General features: G+C 38.2%; 1 protein-coding gene across 1 annotated transcript in view; it reads left to right on the plus strand.

Annotated features, from left to right (window-relative positions):
* Positions 1 to 26,510, plus strand: part of LOC136945292 (metabotropic glutamate receptor 4-like) — an 82,737-nt gene that overhangs the window by 47,116 nt on the left and 9,111 nt on the right. Inside the window, exons 3-8 of the mRNA XM_067239050.1 lie at positions 6,934 to 7,069; positions 8,943 to 9,097; positions 9,392 to 9,532; positions 17,863 to 18,063; positions 21,854 to 21,990; positions 22,725 to 23,660. Coding sequence (XP_067095151.1) covers positions 6,934 to 7,069; positions 8,943 to 9,097; positions 9,392 to 9,532; positions 17,863 to 18,063; positions 21,854 to 21,990; positions 22,725 to 23,660 — 1,706 coding nt within the window. The remainder of the gene's footprint in view (positions 1 to 6,933; positions 7,070 to 8,942; positions 9,098 to 9,391; positions 9,533 to 17,862; positions 18,064 to 21,853; positions 21,991 to 22,724; positions 23,661 to 26,510) is intronic.

The raw sequence follows: 26,510 nt of genomic DNA on the forward strand, positions 1-26,510 counted from the left end.
TTTTAAGCCTCTATACAAATGCAATTGCTTGTAGTGATTAATAGGCCTATTACAGGATAATAATAGACTTCATTTTGTGGTTTGAAGAGAAAAATACAATTTATGTTTTTTGATGGGGCATTTGGAAAGCTAAATATAAACCATTATCCATGATAAATGATGTGCCATTAAATATTCCCTCCTGTGTATGGTGTATTCTATGATATGTTTAAATTAAGAGTCTTAGGCATCCCCTTCATCCTTTAATGAGCCCACAGCCATGAACATTAGCAGGTTGTCAACCATAATTGTTTGCATTTTGAGTAGCTTAATACGGTCAGCCATTTTTAGCCATTAGCTTTCTGTTCAAATGATTCTGATTATTTCAAGATGGACTATTCTTACCTTTATTTAATATTTTGGAACATTGAAGAAAATGTGTGGAACACAACAAAATAACTCAATCTCAGCTGAAAGACAATTGCATCTCAGATGCTCATTTACCTTTCCCTGGACATCCTGTAGTGAACAGTGAAATATAATTGTCTAATCAACAGTGCTATATTGCATAATATCAGCATAGGTTGGGGGATAATTTCTACTTTTTGAGTGACAGATGGAGCAGGACATTTTGGAGTGACAAGGGCAGGGACTGTAGACAGGGGCACAAGGATGGCAGGAGATTTATTATGAGGGTATTAGCTTTGCGATATTCGTTCCCTTTGGCGTGAGAGGAGTGTCAAGAAAAAATTTGATTAGAATACTTGTTCGGTAGTTTCAATTTTTTATTGTATTTATATAATTTTAACAGTTTCTTTTTGCAACTTTGAAGATTTATCTCTTTTTTCATGTATCCTTGATTCTGAGATCGTATTAAAGGAAAGATGGTTGTAAATGGTATTTTAAACCTCCAAGCACTTCAAATTGAACTTTGAATTATCACTACAGCAATAAGATGCCTGCTAAGTCATCATTACCATAAAAATAGATGAACTATTTGATTATCTTAATATCTTGTCATCCAGAATCCTTGCGTATATCAGCCATCCGTCTTTACCCCTTTACTAAGTTTCCCTAAATTTTTTACTCCTATTTTTGCTCAAACATTTCATTTTAATGGTCTGATATACAATATTTGAATTGGTTGCTGGGCAGAGAAAATAAGATATTGTAATGCAATCTTCAAATCTCCAACCCATGCACAAGGTTGAGCAACAATTCCATTGGCCAGGGCTCATTTAACACTGATGGTGGCTGGGTATAGCTTTTGGGGTTAAAGGAGATGTTAGAATTGACTGGTCATGCTCCCCTGTTTCTTGTGTATATTTTCCCTATTCCCAGCACCAAGCATGTTACTGCATGTTTTATAGTGTGGCTTTTCAGAGTCTCAAGGCTGCAGGTGAAACAGAGAGGATTCTGGAACATTTGCTGGTCAACTGAACGTGTACACATGAAATGCATGAGTGGTTTACATTTACATTTAGTCATTTAGCAGACGCTCTTATCCAGAGCGACTTACAGTAAGTACACAGGGACATTCCCCCTGAGGCAAGTAGGGTGAAGTGCCTTGCCCAAGGACACAACGTCATTTGGCAACCTTTGGATCACTAGCCCGATTCCCTAACCGCTCAGCCACCTGATTCCCTTTTCAATATAAGTAGACAAATACCGATCAACATTGAGATGTATATAAAATTTGCATGAAGGTACAATTTTTTATGCAAGAGAAATACGCATTTTGAAAATACACATCTGTAAATTACCCCCCAAAGACTTCAGGGTTGAAGACATACTTATTGTTTTGATGTTTTACAACAATAAAGAATATATTACATATTATAAATGTAATTAGACAAAACCTTCAGAGAGGTTGATTGAGGCCACAGACCAAAGGTTTCAGAGATTTACCCTTTCACTCAGAGCTTCGAGCAGTGACTAGAGGTGTGATATTAGTCACTGATAGAACCTGACATTGTACTCGTCCTGTCTTGTTGTTCTGAACACATCAAGTTAGAGGCTAATGGCCATTAGCTCAGGGCCAGTTTGTGCAAGTGGTTTCAACACCTGCTGCATACCCATAATCCTTGGGAAGAAGTGCTTACATTGGGATTCTGCCACCAGTGGAGTTAGTGTAGGTTGAAAAACTCCACAGCAGGGGACCATCTTTCTTTTTCAAGTAAGGGTCTGCTCTGAGGACTCTCTTTGGATATGAGAGATCTCCCAGGGCTGTCACATGAGTCATTTCATCACTGCACAAGACAGTTCCTTTCACAATGCTCAGAGGCCTTTTATTCTCCAACTTATAAATCATTTAGCCCAAGTAAGAAAATGTAATTTAGTCATTTTGAAGTCTAATTTATGGTTACCCCAGACCCTTCTGTCATGTACCTTTTATTTATTCAGAGCCTTGGAGCTGAACAGTCAGTAAATTCCCCAGTGTTAAGTCACTCTGTGTATAGACCTAGGGACAATATCAGCCTGAATGTACTGGCTAAATGGACAGTCAAATGAGAGGAAAAATACACGGACAGCTCCTAGTCTATTTTATCTTTTCAAATATTATAACTATTTCACACCAAGAACAAATGCAATTTGTAATTTTTAGGGGTTTGAAAAACGGTCAAAATCAAATGATTAAAATAGTATGTCTTAACGTTTACTCCAGAACTCACGAGTCAATGCCTTTGCTCAGTAGTTATCAAAATGTAATTAAAGAATATGACTCACAGTCACCGTCTGACTTAATACTCAAGTCATTTTAAACACATCTACAGACAATCTATTATATGTTTAGCATTTTCCTAAAGCATCTTGCCCTTAATTTCCATGGATTTATTATAAAATGTTCATGTGAAATATTCGAAACATTTTCACATCACACAAATGCACCTATTTGGAAATCCCTATTAGGTTTTCCCTTTCCACGTAAACACATCTACTGTATATATACACAATTTGTGATAGGGTTTCTGACTGGGTGTGCAGTGTACTGTATAGAGAAGCCATCTCAGTGGGCAGGATGGTTTAGTGACACTCCGGGGAGATTCATATGGCAAAAATAACATGTTCTGTCACTCCCTGTCTGCACCCAACTACCTACAGTGTGCCATAGGGATAAATAGAAAGTCCACTTTCCTCTGGGAATTAAAAACGGTTTAGAGATTAAATCAGGCCTGCTGACGGATTTGTTATTATAGGTCCTGGTTTGCCAAGACCTATGAAAACAAGGCATGTTTCCATGCATACAATACCATTGGTGGAAGATTAGCTCAGTCATCAGTCAAAAACAACATGTTATGCTTATGAAAAAAAAATATAATTACAGATGATTGTTGTTTTAATGAAATTGGCCATTTTACATTTCACTCTAGATCATACATTTTGCTGCAATTGTTATATTTGGTCCATCGGCTGTTCCCCAATGAAATGTCTGGGAAGCAGCATTAACTCAGTAAATCTACCAAGATGCATTTTTTTACATGCTTATGTAATTAATTATTAAGGACTGATGAGATGTACATTTACATTTACATTTAGTCACTTAGCAGACGCTCTTATCCAGAGCGACTTACAGTAAGTACAGGGACATTCCCCCGAGGCAAGTAGGGTGAAGTGCCTTGCCCAAGGACACAACGTCAGTTGGCATGACCGGGAATCGAACTGGCAACCTTCGGATTACTAGCCCGACTCCCTCACCGCTCAGCCATCTGACTAACTATGGCTTTACTCATGCATTTTGTTTAGAACGTTGCTAGTCTATTGCAATGTATTTATAGTATAGTTTTACACATATTCCATTATATAGCTAAACATAACCACACTCACATCAATGCTGATGATAATTTCATTATTGATCCAGTCAATCAAATTGAACCATGTGCAAATCTTTATGCTACTTTATTTGACTATGAAGCTTTTTGGATCCATTCTTTCAATTTAATTTAACCTGATTTCTTTTTGATAAAGAATTTGATTTGATTAGTACACATATAGACAGATTGCATATCTTCAAGCAAAATCATGTATTTTACTACTTCTATATTCCTGTGAAATGTTGTGGAAACCAGACTCACCAGAATTGAGAATACCGTGCCACACTTGTAGTAATGGTGGAGGAAGGTTACAATCCCCAAAGACAAGTCTTATTTTTAAACAAGGTTCTGACATGGCCTAGAATGTTAGAGTGCTGTAATATGCTGAGAGATAAGGGCAAGTCATCATCCAGGTCTCTAGCCTGAGAGACATGGTGCCATGGGTTAATTTGTTTTGACCCTGCTTAGCCTGTTGGTTATTTACCTGTCATGATGCTTCGGGGATTTGAACTGTACAGATGTCATACATTTCAAATCCCATCTAAGATGATTTTGATTGCCCATCAAAAATCTGCTCATAATATTGTAAGACATTTGCAGTATACCCCTGATTGACATAAATCTTTTCTTTACTTTTTTTAAATCTGAATAATTTACAGATTATAGTATTACGTAATCTATGATTTATCAACAAAAAAACAAATACCTTTTTTTTTTAAGGGAAAATGTACTATACAGCTGTTAGGCTTCTTCCGTTTTTATTAACTGTCTGTATGTCTACATTTAATTTAGTGGGACAGAGATTGGAAACAGATGAGATGGGGCACTATGGGAGGTATTTCACATTGGTTTACGTTACTTTGGAGGAAACAAGAGGAAGAGTTAATCTGAGCTTCCCAATTACTACCTGTCCTGCAGCTAATGTGATCTAGGAATGCAATTTGTAGAAAAACAGATTCCTGAATGGGACTCATTACTAGAGGATTATAACCTTACATCAATTGAATAGCAGATGCATACTGAGGGGGGCTCATGATGAGATCAATAAAAGGCCAATTTTAGAAAGAGTAGCACATGAAGATATTTATAAAACATTTTTTTCACCTAAATTTAATTTAAAGTGTTACCAATACCACCATTTTTTTTTTACTTTTTTACTGAAATATGTAATGAAAAATGTAATACTATACAGTGTGTGTAGTCCTTGAGAGTTAAGGCTGATCTTTAAGTTCTACCATTAGATTAAGTGGACTTTCTATATAGCGGTCTGAGTTCCAGGAGTTATCTCAGAAACTCACCTCCTCGCTGCCTCTGCAACATGTATATCTACCTTACTGTAAACTCCATTCCAAATACATTTGCACCATATAACTATCTCCTTCTGAAAAACAAAACAAATCTGTTTTGTTCTCTTTTGTCAGTGCCCAATGACCAATATTTGGTCCAGTGGTCCTCGACTCCAGGCTTGCCTTTGTCCCAAAGTATTCCGTTTTATGTTACCCACTCCTGAGGGTAGGCTATGGTATAGGTAGACATGTGAGCTGGAAAAGGGAAGGACAGGGTATCAAAGGATGTTATGCTGTTTAGATTGTGTAGATAAATCATAAGATTTTACTACAGTTTTAATAAATATCAGTGAAATTTGAGACGGATTGAAATACATATCCGAAATACTGCATGAGTATTATTTTGTTTGTAAGTGGGAAAACATTGCTGATGTGGTTGTAAACCTTCAAGGGACACTCCAATGGAAACCATCAAATAGCTTTCAAACCAACACTAAGGGTGTGGCAAAGTGTGGTTGAGAGGGTGAAAAATCATAAAAGCAGGAAAATCATGGATCTTTAATGGGAAAACATGCATGCCTGACTGCAGTACCAAGGCAAAAGCCATTAAAAACATGGACTACTACATGAAATATAACAAGTACAGGGTACATTCCTCTAGAAAATCTAAAGCATTAACCAGTCCAGTGAATAACAAGTGAATGCAATGGGCTGTCATGTAAGACCAGTCACATGCGTGGTAGAGAACACGACAAGAGAGATTCATCTAAATGTAAAACTCAGTAAAATAGCAAAAATCCCTAAACCTTGGAAAACAACCATGAGAATGAACATGAGAACCCTCACTCGGTGCTGTACAATAACATCAGGTCGACTAAAGACCTGAGGGATTCAATCGAAAGTAACACTTTGCACCCACAAGCAAGGCTGTCAGTCTATCATTATTGTTCCGTCAACAGTATTCTCTGCTCTTTTCTTCTGATTCCAGTTTCCTAACCTATTAGTTTCTGAACTTAGGCAGTGCTTTGTTTTATGATCAATGGTCTGGCTGCTATGCAGTGAACCAGAGGGTATTATTCCTGCATTGATTGGCCAGCAGGCTGCTTTTGTATCGGGTCAGGAGAGGAGAGTTCATTAGCATGCACATACACTCTGTGGCATTTTGGCAAGGCAACAAAACAATTCTCCTGAAATGTTTCATTGGGAAATAGAAAGGCTTGCTTGTGGGTAACCAATGGATATACAGTAAGTTCTGGTGTTCCTAGACCTATGCTTAGTCTCTGTTATATTTATGTCTCTCTTTTTGAGGATTAGTATAAACATGGAAACAAATAGTTGTATGCTACCATGAAATTGACACATTCTAACATTTCTTAAATATCACAAAGATACTGTACATGTGTAGAAGACAAATAAGAAACTCAACCAATTCAGCCAGTCCGTACATTGCTTCACAAATTGTCCATTCTCATTGGCAGGTCTATAAAGTGAATTGATGGTTCTCCATGTCTCAAATCTGCCCCTTGTGGTCCATGAATTATTTTTTTTACATCACACATTCCCCACATGCACAATTTTAATCTCTTACACCTCTAGAAAGTCTGAATAATGGTATTGGTGTTGGTCTAGAGGGAAAACTCTCCATGGTGGAGTATTGAGGAAGGTTATTCTAAGAATGACATGCTTGACTGGATTCTGAAGAACCTTAGTACACCTTATCTACAGGAATAGGATGATAATGCTGTTTTCACCTTGTACTGTAGGTAGAGTGTGATCTCTGATCAAGGATACAATACAAACTACATTCTAGGCCCATGTGTCCTTGCCTTTCAACAAACGACTTCTCTTTTCTGCAGGAGATCTATGTATTGCTCAGTCCATGAAGATACCACGGGAACCTAAGCCAGGAGAATTTGACAAGATTATTCGCAGATTGAGAGAGAACCCAAATGCCAGGGTTGTTATTCTCTTTGCCAATGAGGATGACATCAGGTAAGTGCTGCAGACTGGCACAAGTGCTCTGAATCACAGAGACTGACATACACACACACACAAACAAATACACACACTGTAGTCCTCTAGAAATTTTTTATGCTTCAGGACTGTAAATCATGGTTTGGTGTGAGAAATATCTTGATCGATTGCATGGGGCTGCAGCTGTTACCTTGTCTGTGTGCACATGTGCAGACATGTACATGTATGCAGTAGAAACATCAAGTGATAATCAAGTTTTGTAACTGCTTCATGTGTGCTGTACAATAACTACAGAATATAACTCTACCAGTAACTGAAACATGTGTACAGTATGTAATGGCCCTACTTGTATTTTTTAGTTCTATGCATTGTAAAGTAACAGGATTAAAATACAGATTGTGTTTTTAGACCAAGAAATACAAGAAATCCATTTACTGAACACCTTTCATATTTTGTACACCAACACATTTTTATCGTTACATACTTTTTTTAAATGATAGCTTGCTGTAACAAAAGGGTTAAATAATATCCAGTGATACAAAAGCCAGATATACCCCTCTGTATGTGTTCAATGATTTGTGGAGGACTCTTATGCTTCATGAAAAGGGCAGAAGTCCCTGTGCTAATTGACTTAATACAGCCCTGATAACGGGAGTCTGGATATACAGTAATTACAGAACGCAAAGGGGATTTCAACTCAGCATTCTTGGTCTACCCTTGAACCCAGTCAAATTGAGTTGGCAGCCAGTTAATAAAAACTAAAGCTGATTGTACTACACCCAAGCTAGCAAGTTACCGTATGTGTCCCCAAAAAATGTCAGAGGTGGGAAATATGTTTGTCTGCTATTGTTACTTTTGTCAGTAAAGTATGCGGTAAAAATCTAATTTAGAGAAGTTTGCATGAATTGTCATGCCAGCTATTCCCCAGTAAATACCATAAAGGATGAGAGCACCTGGTCTTTGTGATAACTGAAATTGCCCTGCATACGACTTCAATAAGAGCTGCAGTAGAGTCAAAACACTGACTCCCTCTCTCGTCTGATACAGAAATCATGATTAACAAAAAAAACTGTATTCTTTTTCCGTATTTTATTCACAGCTTGCTTCATTATATTTTAAAGGATGACAAAATAATACTAAAATGCAGTACAACAGGGAGCCTAGGACATTTACTCAGAATATATCTGAGAGACTATAAACCAAGGTTATTGTGTGAGGCAGCTAGAGCTCACAGAAAAGGTGTTTCATGATTTTAAAATTATGATTATTTATTATAATCATGTATATTAATCATACAGCAATTCATTAATAATTCTAAATAAACACAACAAGGTAGGGTTAAACAACACTACAGCAGTTTAAAAAGCTGGTTATAAAAGTATTTTATTTTACCAAACTGTAGGAGTCAGGTGGCTGAGCGGTTAGAGAATTGGGCTAGTAAACAGAAGGTCGCTGGTTCGATTCCCGGCCGTGTCAAATGACGTTGTGTCCTTGGGCAAGGCACTTCACCCTACTTGCCTAAATGTAAATGTATTCAGGGAAACCAGAGTAGGTCTTTGGACAAGTAAGTCTACTGTGTAAGAGTAGTTTAGCCAGGAGTGCCAGCCGTCTGGTACATCAAGAATTCCACAGCTGTTGTTTATTAATTACATCAATTAGCAGGGAGGAACAAAACATTGAGTTATACAGAAGTGCATCTGCCTGCAACACACTTCTGCCGAGTATAAATTAGTCAGTGAAAATAAACCTAAGTAAAATATGAACCTGCTCTTTGCTACATTGTATGCTAAGAAACTAAAGGTTCTTTATGGCGTATAAAAGCATTTTGTACAATTTTACAATAACAGAATTTTGATCAAACTATGATGTTCTGTCTTTTCCCGTCCCATAGACGGCTTCTTCAGGCAGCTAAGAAGGCCAACCAGACAGGCCACTTTCTGTGGGTGGGTTCAGACAGCTGGGGTTCCAAGATCTCACCAATCCTGAACCAGGAAGAGATGGCTGAGGGGGCTGTCACAATCCTCCCCAAACGACAGTCCATACGAGGTACTGTTTTGTATTAACAAACACACATGCACACCCATGCTGTTTCACATACATACTCAAGCTCAAACTAACTATTTAAGTGCAATTCTTACCTTCTACCATTACCACAGAACACCAACAAGGTGTCATTGTGCTGTAGTAGCAAGATTAGAAAACTGCATTGACACAGCACAGTTTAAAAGAAAATGATTTATCAGCCTTAACCCTAACCATCTGAAAATCCAACACACTTCTCAGATGATGATCTACTGTGGGCTCCAAGTCCAACCTTGACTTTATTTTTAACTTCTTCAGGATTTGATCGCTACTTCATCAGCCGAACTTTGGACAACAACAGGAGGAATATCTGGTTTGCAGAATTTTGGGAGAACAACTTTCAGTGCAAACTCAGCCGTCATGCTTTGAAGAAAGGTTCTGGCATTAAGAAATGCACAAGTAAGAAAACTATTTTCTGTATTTTTTCAATTGACAGACATTGATTATGAACAAAATTAGTGTTAGCTGTATGTGTATTCCTTCTTTGTGACATTACACAGAGAGAAATTCATAATTGAGTAAAAATGAGCAAAGACATTTTTTATGCACTTGGATTATGAAGAGAGAGAGAGAGGTAACAAATCATTTTGTATTTTGGAAGAATGTTTAGGGTGTGAAAAAAGGATAGGCTCCGAAGTTTGATTAAACAGCACTGAATGTCCCCATTACTCCATGTCGCATGTTCAATTTGCAATGCAGTACAACGGCAATCACCAAAACTGGGCCATTACACAGGCTGAAAACATAATCAATAGGGAATCCAATCAGCACGTTAGAGCCAAGCTCTTTGGTCATTAAAATCACTAGGCACTCCAAGTCCAACTGTCTTTCATTTCCCATTTCGTTACCACTCTCGGAGTCTTAGGCGTCCAGACCTACTGATTGCTGTGCATAGTCTAAACCAGGCTGTGTATTGATGCTTTTAAAGGTTAGAAAGACACATGCATGTGACAGTCAAGGCATAGAAACACTGTATCCCATGCAAACACCCTTCTGATTTTAAATGACACATTTCAAATATGGAGTTGTCGTATAATAAGCACTATCACAGCTTTTATAATCCTATGTGCGGTAAAGTTAAGTGTTGAAGGCAAAACAGACTCAAGATGCAGCCTTTAAAGCAGATGTCTCATCAGAGTGCTTGTCTGTATTATTTAATGTCTTTTGATGAAGAGCACTTAGGATCCCTGCCTCAAGCTGTGAAGCTGTGTCCCAGCAAACAGCCCAGCTATGGAAGAATCCGTCAAAATGCACTAGGAGTGGGCGTGCTAAAGCTCAACTTTCAACAACCTCAAAAGAGAGGTAGCTGGTTACTTTATTGTAAGGAGTTGGTGCAATATTACCTATGATGAATGTAAAAAATGCAACATGGTGATGCACAAGAACACCAAGCCACATTTTCATTGTCATTTTCATTGTTCCTGTTAATATTACCCACATAATAGAGTTTATCTGCACTGGAAAATAATTATAACTGTCAATATTTCTAGATTACATTACTTTAACTAGACGACATGCAATGTCTGGACAGAATACCTTAATGTGATTTCTTAATGGAACTTAAGTCTTTGAAGTCCTTTTCATATGATTCTCAAATGCCCTGAACAAAATATTTGGATTTGGATTGTAGAACTCAATATTTTTTGCTGAGAAGAGGAGGAACCTAGACAGAAGTGTATTTCTCTGCATATAGAAACTCAAGGTGTCAGCCAACAGTCAGTTTGATATCACCCTTCTGTGCTGAAACAGCATGTTGTTCCAAACTTACACACAAAGTGCTGAGGTCCACTTCTCTGGAAACCAACACTATTTACTGTACTCTTCTAGGGCTACAACTGATAACCAGTTCTCTCACTCTCTCTCTCTCTCTCTCTCTCTCTCTCTCTCTCTCTCTCTCTCTCTCTCTCTCTCTCTCTCTCTCTCTCTCTCTCTCTCCTTATGGCTCCATTGGTGCCATATTGTGTTATCTAATTGAAAGTTATTATAGATAGAAATTACTGTAAATTCCTACAAAGTAACCTTAACACCATATGTTTTAGATTGTGTGGTAAATCTAAGATATCCTAAACCAAACCATTCTAAATAAAAATATAGGAATACAGAAATAATTAAAATACATTAAATGAAAAACAATCACATTGTACATGAATGTGTTTGTTTTACTGTAATGCACATCAGTCTACTTAAGATAGGGGTTGGTAAGGCGCTTATTGTGCCGGAAGGTTTCCAAAAATGTCTCTTAGTGCAAAAAAAATATTTTCAAAGGGGATATCCTTCTATGTTACAAGAGCAGATATGGTACTGTGTCCTCTCTGTGTATTCCTTTCATCAGATGTCATGGTGGCTCTTGAGCTACATTGCTGTTGCTCCTTTTCTTCCAGTGAGTAGCCCCAGGAGCACTGTAATCTCATACAGGAAAGAGTTATGCCCATTCCACTCAGAATCCTCATGTACTAGTACCCTACCCATCCAACAAACACCAATTCTCTCTATGACATACTGTAGGCTACCATGCTGTACCAAATCAGCCAGAGTAGTTCTACATTTGTGATTAACATACACAGTAACTGAGAGTTCATAAACCACCCATTACCTTGTGAACTCTGACAGTCTGCCATTGGTTAAATTAAAATATTTTTAACAGATTATGTATTTGTAATAATTTAACAGAAGAAAACACATGCATGCAAATATATACTGAAGTGTGTCCCCATTCAGTATCAGGAATATTGGTTTCATAAATCGTCAACTGAAATAAAGACTATCATGGTATTAGTAAGTTATTACCAGTCCCTGACTTCAGCCATGAACCCCTTACGTTTAAACATTGTATTCATGTGTTTCAATGACAAAGCCTTTACCACATCACCACACAACATATAAGGAATAAACGTAACTTATGCTTTCATTTGGATAGAGCGTCAATTTAGCTCTATACCTTTTTTTCAACAGGGAATGTGACCGTATGGACTGAGATGCTCAGAGTGTGAATGTATAATTCAGTTCCCTCAGTTGGTCTCTGTCCAAAAGTCACTGCTTGTTCCTGCTGGCCATGGCCCAGGTTTACATTGTAGATGACACCAACCCAACCTTCAGGTCACTGTCTGGCCCTTGGTGGACATGACCAGATGGTGGAGAAACCAAATCGATTGTGCTCCAGACAACGTATAAGCCATTAATCACTTAAGTTATCCACATGGATATTACTGTACAACAGTACTTGTGCCAGAGCAAGTATAAAATTATCCAACTAGGACCTCTACCTGGATCACAGCCAGAATTCTTTGGGGGGAACTGTTCTTTGACCATTAAGCTAATTTGGAAAGAAATTAAGGGTAATTACTTGTTAACAATGCCATTGAAATATGGAGGATCAGGCAAATACAACTGCATTTATCAGATACGATTTGTGGTAAAGTGCTTCAGCAAAACAAACATCTCAATCTACCATACTGTAAGTGAGACAATTATCTGCTCAACAGTGCAGTACAGTGTGATGTGTTCCCCTAAGTATTTGTGTGGTTGATAATGAGCATTGTTCAAATGCCAATGACAATTAATCAAGAAAAGATGGGTCTATAAAACTAAGATACATTTTATTACCGGTATACTGCAGCACACTGTAATGCTGCAAAACAATTTTATTTTCTGGTGAAATTGGGTCACAACTATATATTTCATTATTTCAATCTCATTAGTCTACCTGACAGAACACTTCTATCGATTAGGCCTGAGTTTGAATGTAAAATAAATGTACTCCTGTAAATTTAAATGTAGATCAATTAAAGTCATACCAGACTCACATAATGTTATGGAAAATGCACCCTTTTCTGAAATCAAAGTAATTTGCTTGCAGCACACACAGTGAAGTATTGGGCTGAACCACTGTGGGTGTGTTGCTTGCTGGTGACAACAATGTGAAGCCTGGAGAGCCTGAATCATTCTATTGCTCACCCTCCCAGTGGCCATGAGTCATCAAGGCCAGTGGGGGGCAAGGGATGCAGTGCCTGCCTGGCTGCCTGGCTGCCTGGCTGCCTGGCTGCCTGGCTGCCTGGCTGCCTGGCTGCCAGCATGGCTGCTTGATTGCTTCAAGACCAGATAAGATGATCAAGCAATATTTGTTACATCCAAGTATCTCTTGAGATCCGATGTAGATTTAAATGTCATTTTTTCTAGAGGTCTAATATCAAAGTAATGCTGAACTATTCCTACAGTAATTCCTTAAGAGTTTATCTGCAACATTTAAAGGGTAATCACCATTGCAGTACAACCTGTTTGAAACAACTGCAATACAATTAGGTTATGGCCCTACAGAAAAGATTGTATGGCACAGAATTGGTCGGTCAACATTCTAACTAGAGTTGTCAAGTTGTGTTTTAGTTTTTTTGTTATGGGCTAAATCCTTCAGTTTGTAATGGATGTTGCCAAAACAACCCGGAGTCTTTGAAATTGCATTTGAAGTCCAATTAGCTAATTGTTTTTCAAAGGGGCATAAGCATCTCTTAAACTGCCTGTCCTATTGATAATATTCTAAAAGCACTGTAGATAACTATCTGGACAGTTCAAAACAGGACACAAGTTTCTGGAAAAATGGTTTATGAAACAACATGACTGATGAATGCAGTGTTTGAGGATGACTCCAATGAAAATTATTCATCTCTAGTTAGGCCTGCAAATACAAAGTTTGGCTTATGGTTGAAAATAGGGAGTCAGGTGGCTGAGCGGTGAGGGAGTCGGGCTAGTAATCCGAAGGTTGCCAGTTCGATTCCCGGTCATGCCAACTGATGTTGTGTCCTTGGGCAAGGCACTTCACCCTACTTGCCTCGGGGGAATGTCCCTGTACTTACTGTAAGTCCCTCTGGATAAGAGCGTCTGCTAAATGACTAAATGTAAATGTAAAATAGGCCACCAAATAGTGGCCTGGCATACAATATGCATTTCGACTACTGCCCACATATATATATTTTTCAAATAGTAGTGGTCAATGTTTCTGTCCAATAGGATATATTTGAATGTCAAAAAACTAAATTGCATCCCGTAAGTATCGCTACACTAATACTTCAGTATAAACCATTGTTTCCACAGATTCATCTCAAATCCTGTATTGTCCCTGGGTACGATAGTATGGTCAGAGTATAGCATTGATACACACTTTGAGAGAAAAAATGGTAGAGCAACAGCAATTTGCCTTGTAGGATTATGTGAGCTAGGAATGCATGCCTTGTTCTTCAGTGAGTCATGCAGCTCTTTCAAAGGCCCTCGATCAGCGACAAATATATAAAGAGAGGTTCCATCTTTATTTCCAACCTTGGCTGTGTCACACAGCAGGCCTCACAGCTGGGTTCCAGGTAGTGCATCATACACTACTCAGTTTATGTGTTCTCTTTTCTTCTTGTGTCACCCAACAAACGACAGACCAGTGTGAAGAGAAGTCGACAAAGCCTGTTACTACCTAGCTACTGTAACACACCATAGCTGTAACTGACATATCCTTTGAACCATTCAGTGAACATGCACATTTTCTACCATACCACATAGAATGATCCATTAATAAAGTTTAAAGTTTTACAATAATAATCATAAGTCACAAGTAATTATTAAAGATGATATTAAATTACCTCTTGATATCCATCAAAATAGCAAAATCTTTGAAAGAATTTTCAAAGTTCCATAGAATGGAAAGAGAAAGGAATATAGTTTGAGAGAGAGAGAGAGAGAGAGAGAGAGAGAGAGAGAGAGAGAGAGAGAGAGAGAGGGAGGCTTTTTGTCTGCATGCTTTCCATCACAATTACAGAACCATACGCAGTGATTTTTATTCAAGCTTTTAAAACATTCTGAGACTTGTCATGGATGTTAAATTGTTTCTCATAGCCGGAGCAAACACACATTCAGAATGCATAACATCAAGACAAACAAAAAATGATTCATCTGTTCATAGCCGCACGCATTAAGTGCTTCTGTTCAGATAAGAAATTGCTTGTAGACCTTTCACAAGGCTTTCAGAAAACAAAATGCAGATTGACTTTATCAACTACCTCATCCTGTTTTGTGCTATCTTATCGTGCAAATAATTTGTCTTGTTTACATTTGAGGCATTAACAGATGAAACACTGTAGATACAAAGTGACAAGAGTTGCAGAAGCCATTTCATGTGGTTGTGAAAAGAATCAGATTCAACAGAGGATGTGGGCTGAGAGGTTTTCCTCTTGGTGACATGGCTTATTGTTTTTTATAACACCTGTCAACCCATGGCCAGGAGAGTTTTTACTTACTGAATGCGAGTAATAGTGACAGTGTTCTATTAATCATACCACAGCATCTCGATATTGGTATTGAGGCCAAAATATCAGAGTACCAGACTGATTACTGAGTGAGACCCCTCTCAATACACGTATCTGAATGAGCAAGGGCTGATTTATTGCAACATACAGTACTGTAACAGTAAAAAGTCCCAGGGACTGTCTCTGTGATACTTTTTCTTTGCTACATTTACACTGTTCATGTTCTGTTACTCATCTTCTATAAAATCTAAATTCTGTACAATGGAAATATATATACAAATAAACACTTCAACCACCTTACTACTTTTACTTATCAAACTCGAACCATCAAGCATGGGAATTGTCAAAAGATAATCAGACAGAATTCATCCCCTGAGCTGAGTTGTTTGAACTGCTTGCACACAGAATGTCGATCTTGGTGACTAGACTTTAATCAGGCCAAGAGAAATTGTCACACAGGATAAAAGAGTCAGATGGTATCAGTTGCTTCAAAGCTCAGCTGTCTGGGCTCAACCTATATTGAACTCCTGCTCAAATACTCTGGAGCAATGATTGAGGAACTCACTGGCTGAGGAATCAATTTGTAAAATCTGAACAGTTATAAAAACACATTCACGTTACTTTTTATTTGGTTTGAAGTTTAATTACTTGTGTTAAATAGTATCAATAATTGTAACTTCATAGTAAGCTTTGTTTGTGTCAAATTGAGCATTAAAGGTTAAAGATCAGAAGACAAATGTGAGAGAACAAATAGTCTTAAGCTTCACTAACTTCACTGACTGTCATGGGAATTTTACTACTCAAACTATATAGGAAATGAATAAAAGACAGAAACAGCACAAAAGATTAAAATAGTAAACCTGCAGTTGTCGAAGATCATCGTATACACCTGTTTATTTAATGTCATCACAAATTTTTACTTTGCACAGGTAAAATGTATATTTTCTTTAAATATTTTTTTGGGGGGGAATTAAAGTTGGAATTAGGAAGGTAACATTGGTGGGCTCAGCGGGTGCTAAAAGCCATTGTTAAATTCAATAAAAAATGTTGACAGTGATGAAAATCTAATCTGCACACATCTTTCATATTTTATTCAAGTATGGTACTTTGAGAGTCGGAACTTGTGGTGCTGTGCAAATGTTGACAATTTTAGTTGTTGATTACGCCACATTTTAAACAGTATGATATTTCAGCTCCCCTCTGCTTGGCCAGTTATAGTCCACAGTGGTGCTCCACTGTCTCCCCCTTAACAAAGGCTTACCAGCCAGTGGCAAATTGAAGGACCACGATGTTAATTGAAACCTTGTGTGCCAATTAAAACATTTTCAAAGGATTGGAACAACCCTGGCTATGATTAATATACACCTGTCATACCTAATTACATGAATACTGAAGAATGATTATGCCTGTCTAGCTTTGTCTTCCAGTACTCCTTCACCACTTTATCACACTCGCTTGACTTGATTAATAGATCTGTGGCCTTGTGTGGGTATATGAGCAGCAACATACACTATCAGATAAAGTCTTCTGATTACTGTTTGTATCAGTAAACCCATCCTCAGAAAGTGTCAACATTTACTTGTATCAGATTGATACAAGTACACAGACAGGACTTATTTTGTATCCTCGGATGGTGCATTATTTAGGTTTCTTGATGTTAAGAAAGGTGTCCCACAACTAACTATTCTGGAACCTGCACTATCTACATAAACAATTTTGGTTTGTCTGTAAATAACAGTGATATTCACCCATGTCAGCCTTTAGTATGTTACAGAACAACGTTATGACTAGTATTTAATTAATTGGTAGTAGGCTATTTGTGGTTTCCTCATTGATTGTGTCTGACATTGTATGGATGAAAAGTGACAAGAGAAACATGTAATTTAAAAAGTGAAGAATAATTCAGAACTTTAAATAACAATAAATGCATTTGAACTAAAAAGGAAACAATTCACATTGCATGTCTTTCTGTGCTAGCAACACTGAAGAGAGGATCTCCTCACCAATCAGTAATATCGTAAGCCACAATAAGCTCAAACAGACCTATTTTTTATTGCTACTTTCATTTACTTAAAAGAGGTTCCCTGATTGATGTCTAGAACAAATAGCATGTAATTGCATTCATTCCAAGCTCCAAATAAATTAAAAACTGAAGAAGAATGAATTCACAATAAAGCAATCAGAACACTCTAAAAGGCTATCATTTGCTTGATTTAGCATTTATTGCAATCATTGTTCAGTCCTTGGTTGATTGTTGTGTTTAGTGTTACAGCCCAACCTTTGCCTGATTTGAAAGATTAGTGTATGTCCAGTTCTATAAACAAATGTCATATGATTTTGGTTTGCAACGTAACCTGGTATAAGATGATATTCATGTAACTAGCTCATATTCCAATTATTTTCATAAATTCAAAATGTGTCTCTATTGTTTTATCTCTGCTCCTTCAGACCACGAGCGAATTGGAAAAGATTCATCCTACGAGCAGGAGGGGAAAGTTCAGTTTGTTGTAGATGCAGTCTACGCTATGGCTCATGCTCTACATAACATGCACAAAGAGCTCTGTCCTGGTAAAGTCGGCCTTTGCTCCAAGATGGACACCATCAATGGAACTACTCTGCTCAAATTCATCCGCAAAGTCAACTTCATAGGTTTGTCTTGTGTTCACACACTATTTTATGTCACCTTCAAAGGAACACTCTTTCAGACCTGAAAACATATTATTCATTTTCATACAAGTTGCCATTTCAAAATACTAACAAACATGCATTTATATTAACCAAGAGTTATCCATTGTATTGTATCTTGCAGAAAAGGGTGCTAAGCTGAGGTCAGTTTCCATGTATTTAATAAGGTGCACTAATTACAAATCAATTGTACAGAAGGTCAGGATGATATGAAGTTCATTCAATCAGGTAGAAAGTAACAAGTACTTACATTTAGTCATTTAGCAGACGCTCTTATCCAGAGCGATAAGACTTACTGACACCCAACCACAGATCAGCTCCACCCTTGGGCTAATTGCATGATAATGGGTACCGTGTGGACGACAGGGGTTTGTGATTGCTGGATGAGGTAGAGCTGTAGACTGCAGAAGGAGAATCTGCATCCCATAACGGACAGCTGCCTTATCAAAGGTTTCTCATTAACCTCCTATAGACACCTATAGACACCTCCTATAGGAACTCCATAATTAATTACCTCACAGAAATATGATGGACAGAAAGAATCCTACTTAACCATCAGATTCGGATGTGTAACACTGTAGGAGACATGCCCGTCAACAATAACTTTTTGTATTCATATAGCTTTAGTATAATGTGGTCAATTTTGGACAGAGAAATTAAATCAATATATTTAATTTGTTGGTTAACGTTTTTCCAGTGGATATCACACTGGAAGTATCAAATTCAGTGCAGCTGCCAGTGACAGTTTTGCTCAGTTTGAATGGAGGGTTGGGTAGCACTCAACAAGGCACATTAGTAGACAACTTCAAAGTCCAAACATTGTTTATGCATTCTTCAATATGGTGATTACCATGTAACCAGGTCACTCTTCATTTGGCTTTGTTCTTAGAAGTTAAAGGAAGAAAGTCTGTTTTGACAACCAATTTGCCTATGGTTTTTGATGTGGCCTAGCACCCCACATTTGAAAGATTGTGAGCTAAGGCTAATAGTGTTGATCTGGATTGGACTGATGAGTTAACACTCAAGGCTCTGTCAATGACTATAAGAAAACTAATATTCAATGTAAAAAGATAATTGAAACAACATTCAAAACTCACACTCATACAAAACTCAATCACAAAACTAATATATTAATGTACTGAACATTCTGTTGATGCTGTCTACAAGCCCATTCTACAGTTATTCTTGGATTTCCATTACTGGAAGAATATCCATATTAAATCCTGAGATGACTGAGAAATCAATGGCAGAACTCATTACTGAAAGAGAGTATATTGCTTTTAATTCAGCTGTGACAGATAATGTCCGTAAAAGGTTTTAAGGCAAACAACAGGAAGTGGCAAAATGATTCCAAAGTATTCTGGGAAGCATCTTCAGCATCCATGCTGACTTAAGGAAAAAACAAATGTGCCACTGTAGATACAGTTGACAATGCGGATACACATCATGTAATGCACTGACGTTAGACTGCTAAGTCTGTTGTTTCAGAACAATGGCTTGTACATATTATAATGTTTTACTGCATTTCCATTTTAAATATTACATTACATTACAAATGCTTTAGATATATTTGTGATTTTATATTTGCTGACTATTACGATACATATTATCATTGATACAAGCTTTAACAGCATGTCATTTAAAGTGTCTCCCTTTTCAAAATCAAAATTTAAGCTTTGGGAGGACAAACCTTTTTGTAGGACATCTAGAGATACTTTAGATGAATGGTACTGTATGCTAAATACTCTGCATAGTATATAATCTTTGCATAAAGAACATTTGAGAGTAGGCCTACCCAAACATTTGCTTTAGACACATAACTGAGAAACTGTTAAGTTGTAAAGATGTTTAATTATTGCAAATGTCTGCACATAGGAGTGTAATTGCAATGCTGGAATGCTTATACCCCGTAAAATGCCATGCCATGACAGAGAGGGGAGGGTAAATGTAGCCTAGAAAACAATGCTGCATGCTTTCTGAGCTTCTTGTCACAAAGAGATGAGTGGGAAAAGCTGACAAGATAATCAGCCCTTACTCTCTCCTTAACTCTGCTCAGTTGGATGACTAATAACCAGTAAAGCGTGCGCTCCATTTAGAGTTTCTATACAATACAGTGTGTGTCTCCACAGAAGTTTTGTATTGCCTCTGTTTCAGCAACAATAGGGAATTAAAGACAAATTCATTAATATTTAAATTAATATTTATTACTTATTGTTGGCTTAGTTGTAAATGTCACAGTCTAATTGTAAATGGGGACAGTAATAGTTTAAGTTTAAATTAAGTTAAGCACTTTTTGGTATATTTCCACCTGTTAATTTGATAAAATTGTCTGCTGTTAAAGTAGTCTATATAGCTCAAAAATTTCAGAACACTCCTTAACTAACTTTGGATCATGAAATATAATGTTCGAAAAATCACAGGCCACTGTGAGCCCAAGGCTAAGCTGATTGATGAAATGTTGAGCAAAAAATATCCTCTAAGATAGCCTTATATTTTCTGGTGTCTTTCATTTTAAGTTAACGTTAATAGTAAGTATATATTGTGTGGATGCCTGATTGACTACCGGAAGAAGTTGTGGATTTGTGTACATTATGCATGCACCTCAAGGTCTCAGGAGCCTGTGCATTTCACCTGGTTTTAATATTTCTTCTTTTCTGAAACCTACACTGTCATGTCTTAGCATATTGACCTCAAATATTATGGTAACAAAGATACTGTTGTATTGTTGTCTCTCAAGCTCATTGTTGACATCAGTTGACTTGTCAGCTGATTTGTCCATTACCCACAACAGATCCATGCAATTAAATCTAATACAAAATCAACACTTTTTAATGAAATAAATCTGAGACCCATCTTGCAACCATGTACCTATGTGTATTGCTTTGAAGTGTTGGAGTGTGGGCTGTCGAATGCCAACAAAGTGAGCTGCAGCAATATCTCAAAGAGCTCAGGGGAATGAATTGTGCGGAATTCTGTGGAAGGTAGAAAAAAGGTGGGAGAGAAACAAAGTGAAAGTGTGAGTGAGAGTAAGGAAAGGGGTATAGATCCTATCTATGGCCTTCTCCCTTGTTTCTAGACAAAATAATATAGGGCAGCTGTGATTTCTCCTCTGGGCTCCCAACAGTAAATCTGTGAATCCCCACACTCCTTGTTTAGAACACATCCAGTTTGGACAGGGCTTTGTGGTCTGGCTTAGTACCAGACAGACAGGCACTGAAAAACAGGATGAGGGGAGGAGCGTGCCTGTGGTAATCAGGCCATGTGTTGTACTGAAGCTGAGAGAAGCTCTGAGAGGGGACTTTTAGGTCAACGTGTGACAGGGAAACTGAGGAGGCAGAATGTGAGGCAGAACTGAGAAGTGTGAAAGTATGAGAATAAGAACAGACAGCAGCTCTGGCCCCATCCAAAGGGGAGAGTCCAACTTTGCTGTCTAGATCCATTCTCTTCCACTGATGAACAGAGAGGTTATAAATTCAAGGCCCTCATGTAGTCTCACTCACTAGTTGTGTATGACGATAGAGCAGGTTCTGATCTTCCACTGCAGCCTAAAAAAAAAGCAATGCATTAGTATATTGTTGCAGATTGCGCTACATCCATTCATCTCCAATCAAATTTGGGTTCTCAGCATATGCAGTTTTTACGCAATGGTGTGTGAGTTTTGGTCAATCTGAATGCTAACATTATCCGTAACATGATTTCATAGAGTTTTGACATTGTCCAATAGATCAAAGTAGATTTGCTCTTTCTTCTGCAGGTATTGCTGGCACTCCTGTGGTCTTCAACGAAAACGGGGATGCCCCTGGCCGCTATGAGATCTACCAGTACCAAATTAACAATGATACCAGAGAGTACAGGATTATAGGAAATTGGACTGACCAGCTCCATTTAGATGTAAGACTACACTGTTGTACAATAATGTGTTTGCCTTTCCGAAACTATTTACATGAGAAATGGCTAAAATAACTGAATCCACACCAGGCCATTGCAGTCAAGCTTAAAGTAAAGACAAATGACAACAACTGACTAATGACAATAGGAAAACCAGGGGATGTGGCATTACATTGTTATTAGCACACTTTTATACTTACTCATTCCACTTTGATTATGTATTCTCCTGCTGAGTTTTAACTCATAAACAATATGACTGTTTTGAGATAAGAAATGCTTTCAAAGCAAGGACAGTTTGATGGAAAAAGAGTGTTTTCTTTATAGCGTACGCAATCCTTAAAACAGATGTTGCTTTTGATCAAACCATCCCTTTGTATTTACTTCTGATTCTGTTTAATTCACTCTTGATTGATTTGTGTCCTCATGAATATGTTATGTTATTTTCCATATTCAACTGAAACAATATAGTTATTGTCAAAGACAGTTTGGTCTTAAGACTGGAGTGTTGAGATAAACTTGTTTTGAAAATGTTTTTCTAGTTTCATACATCTTCAACTGAAATAATTTTCCAATGGAAGCTTGTTAGGGATGGTTTAAACTAGTGGGTATAGTGTGAGAAGTCAGAGAACTGTATGTACACAGACAATAATGCAGCATGGTACAATCTGAGTAAACAATTACATGAGTGATGTGGTTCTAGAGATATATAATGCTCTGCTGTACATTTCCCTCTCAAGACAAATGAGATGCGGTGGCCTGGTGGAACTCCCCAGGTTCCATCCTCCATTTGCAGCCAACCTTGTCGTCCAGGGGAGAGGAAGAAGACAGTGAAGGGCATCCCGTGCTGCTGGCACTGTGAACGCTGTGATGGCTACCAATACCAAGCCGACACCTATACATGCAAGATGTGTCGCTTTGATCTGAGGCCCAATGAGAACCATACCGCTTGCCAGCCCATTCCCATTGTCAAGCTAGAGTGGAATTCTCCCTGGGCAGTCATTCCTGTCCTCATTGCCATTCTGGGCATCATGGCTACTTTGTTTGTGGTGGTGACATTCATCCGATATAACGACACGCCCATTGTGAAGGCGTCAGGCCGTGAACTAAGCTATGTGCTGCTGACAGGTATCTTCCTGTGCTATGCTACTACATTCCTCATGATCTCTGCTCCTGACGTGGGCATCTGCTCCCTCAGGCGTATCTTCCTGGGCCTGGGCATGAGCATCAGCTACGCAGCACTGCTCACCAAGACCAACCGCATCTACCGCATCTTTGAGCAGGGCAAGATGTCTGTCAGTGCCCCCAGGTTCATTTCCCCAGCTTCCCAGCTGGTCATCACCTTCAGTTTAATCTCAGTGCAGCTGCTAGGGGTGTGCATCTGGTTCGGTATGGACCCATCCCAGGCCATCATTGACTATGAGGACCAGCGCGCAGCCAACCCAGATATGGCCCACGGTGTGCTCAAGTGTGACATCTCAGACCTGTCCCTGATCTGCCTTCTTGGCTACAGCATGCTGCTCATGGTCACCTGTACAGTCTACGCTATTAAGACCAGAGGAGTGCCGGAGACCTTCAACGAGGCCAAGCCCATCGGCTTCACCATGTACACCACCTGCATTGTTTGGCTGGCCTTCATCCCCATCTTCTTTGGGACGTCACAGTCGACAGAGAAGGTAAATGTCCACTGAGTGAATACATGATCATTGCAATATACATGCAGTTCTGAATAAGTGGTTCAGGTCAAAGATTTGGCCATTCATCCATAATACTTATGTTTACTTACTTTAAACAAGCCAATTGAGCAAGCCAATTAAGTACACTTGTGTATAGAGAATTGGGGATGGTTCTTCTACTAGGAATGACATGTCTATGCGAAGCTGAATGTGTTCGTTCATTGAGCTTCATTGAGCAATTGAGAACTATAAGCATGCAGGTATTGATTTGGCTCATCCAAATCTGTAGTGATAAAGAAGAGAGATGCTAACCCACAACATCCAGTATTTTCTTGATTGCACTGAAAATCATCATGACTTCTGTGTTCACTACTTGTAGTTGTAATTGTAAATGTGATGTAACATTTACCAACACAATTTCAAAGAAACTATTTATTTTAGAACCTGTCCACCGGTCGTGTTCACACTTGTAGTTTGGTTCTCTTGGTTACTGACAAAAAAATTAAATTATACATTTAGTCCTGGTTCGCTTAGGGGCATTTTTACCACCGAACCTAAACAAAAGGCATATGGATAGGGTCTCGACCTGATTGGACAGCTATGAAACTTATCACTGAACATTTTGAAAACTAGCATTTATGTGCGCTTTTTCGAGTAGGCCTATAGGCTACTTGAAATATGGTTGCCTCCTGACTCGGACCATATGTTAATAAAGAGTTTTACCTCCTCGTTGCTCCACATTTGCCCTTAGCTCATGTTACCACTCTAATGGGTTGCATCTGGTGACGTTTTTGTCCATGTTTTTACGTTTTTTGTCCATGTTGAGTAACGTTCACATATCAATCGTACTCTCCAGAGTTTGTTTGGAAGCGTACTCTTTTCAAGCGGTCTTGGTCTGCTTGTTGGTGAGCACCAGGGTTCGAATTACATCGCTCACACTTGTTCAAATAACCTGCACTAAGAGCAATCGCACAAGCGTTCGTTTTAATCGAACCAAACCTGCCAAGTGTGAATACGAAGTTTCCAATGTGTGATTGTATCACACGGACAGACCTAAGGCAAAAGCTACGATCAAAAGTAATGATAAAATGCCTATGGCCAAAGGCGTATTGCACAATGTTATTCTAATGTAATTCATAATTCCATTTAATCTTGCTGCAGAGGTTTCATATTATTATATTTTGTAAAGATATGAGTGGACTTTGAGAGAGAGAAAAAAGCAATCTGTTGATGCCATGTCAATCCCTCTAAATGTCACTGCCTTTCTTTTAATATCATTCCCCATCTCCTCTTCCAGTTCATGGTCCATTATTGTTTCTGTGATAAAGCGATAAGAAATGTAACGTTACCATGAATTTGTGAATGAAATGTGAGTCATATGTTAGATGCATGCATTCAATATTGAAAAGTTTCCCTCAGTCTTTGAAATGTCAAGTCTCTACTAGCTTCCAGCAGACACTGCCATGCCTAGTGAGTATTGAGAAAACCTGTGTACATAGTTTTTAAATTGTATTCCTTTAGCAGATGGTTTTTATCCAAATCGACATACAAAATGTGCATTTAAACAGAAGAAAATCACGGTTTACAAGTGGATAGTTTGAACAGTATTTCTGTGGTTATGGCCAAGGAATGAACTGCAACATTTCAACTTTATATAGTACAATGCAATAAGAACAGCACCCTACCTTAAGTGCAACACAGTAAACATGTTTTTAGGTGCTGTCTGTTTACAGGACAGTGCTACAACAGAATCTCAATTGCAACCTGCATAAAAGGACAGCTAAGCGAAAAGTAATTAGCAGGGAATCCACCCACTTTGCTAAACTGGCCCATTACAAGAGAAAAGCATGAGAATTTGGGGGAGAGGGAGAAAACAACAAAATGTCCTATGGGTTGGAATCATAACACAATGTAGGTGTAGATATACCTACTATACGTTCTAAGAGATTCACATACAATGTACTGTATATTTGAATTTGACCAGTAACAGAAATTACTCCAAACCAGTAGAGCATATCAATAAATAATCCATAACAAACCATGGGCCTCTTACATTTACATTTAGCAGACGCTCTTATCCAGAGCGACTTACAGTAAGTACAGGGACAAGGCAAGTAGGGTGAAGTTCCTTGCCCAAGGACACAACGTTGTTTGGCAGGCCGGGGGTGGAACCGGCAACCTTTTGATTACTAGCCCGATTCCCTAACCGCTCAGCCATCTGACCCCCCTCTTGAGACAAAAAAAAAGAAAAAATCTACATTTGCTGTTTTTACCTACTTAGAAATGAGAAAGGATTTGCTGACATTAACAGACCTAAAATCAAATATATTGATAGTCTGTATCTTATTGACTTTACTTGATTATGTACTGTAGGATATATTTAAAATAATCTTTGCTTTATTTTATATATACCTCACCTTTACTAAAGGGTGACTTGTCTTGGGTCTTGTATAATAACGAATGCCATGAAAATAACAATAGAAATGGAAGGGTACCCTATTTGACTGGTAGCGTAAACAGGCACAGAGCATGTTGGGTGGCAGCAGACTGGCAGGTAGTGATAATGCTCTGTTAATTGTGCCATTGTTTCTTGTTTGAAAGGAGCTTGGCACAGAACTACGTCCTCTGTGTGTTTGAGAAAGAGAACATGAGGACTGATTGGCAGTGTTGTTTGGACAAAGCTCATCATTTACATGTATTCATTTAGCAGATGCTTTTATCCAAAGCGACTTCCAAGAGAGAGCTTTACAAAGTGCATAGGTCACTGATCATAACAACAAGATAGCCACAAAACATTGCGAGTAGCCAAAACATGAAGCACACATTGTGAACAACCAAAGTAAGTGCCAA

This window comes from Osmerus mordax, chromosome 7 (assembly GCF_038355195.1).
Source record: "Osmerus mordax isolate fOsmMor3 chromosome 7, fOsmMor3.pri, whole genome shotgun sequence".
In the NCBI taxonomy this organism is placed as follows: domain Eukaryota; kingdom Metazoa; phylum Chordata; class Actinopteri; order Osmeriformes; family Osmeridae; genus Osmerus; species Osmerus mordax.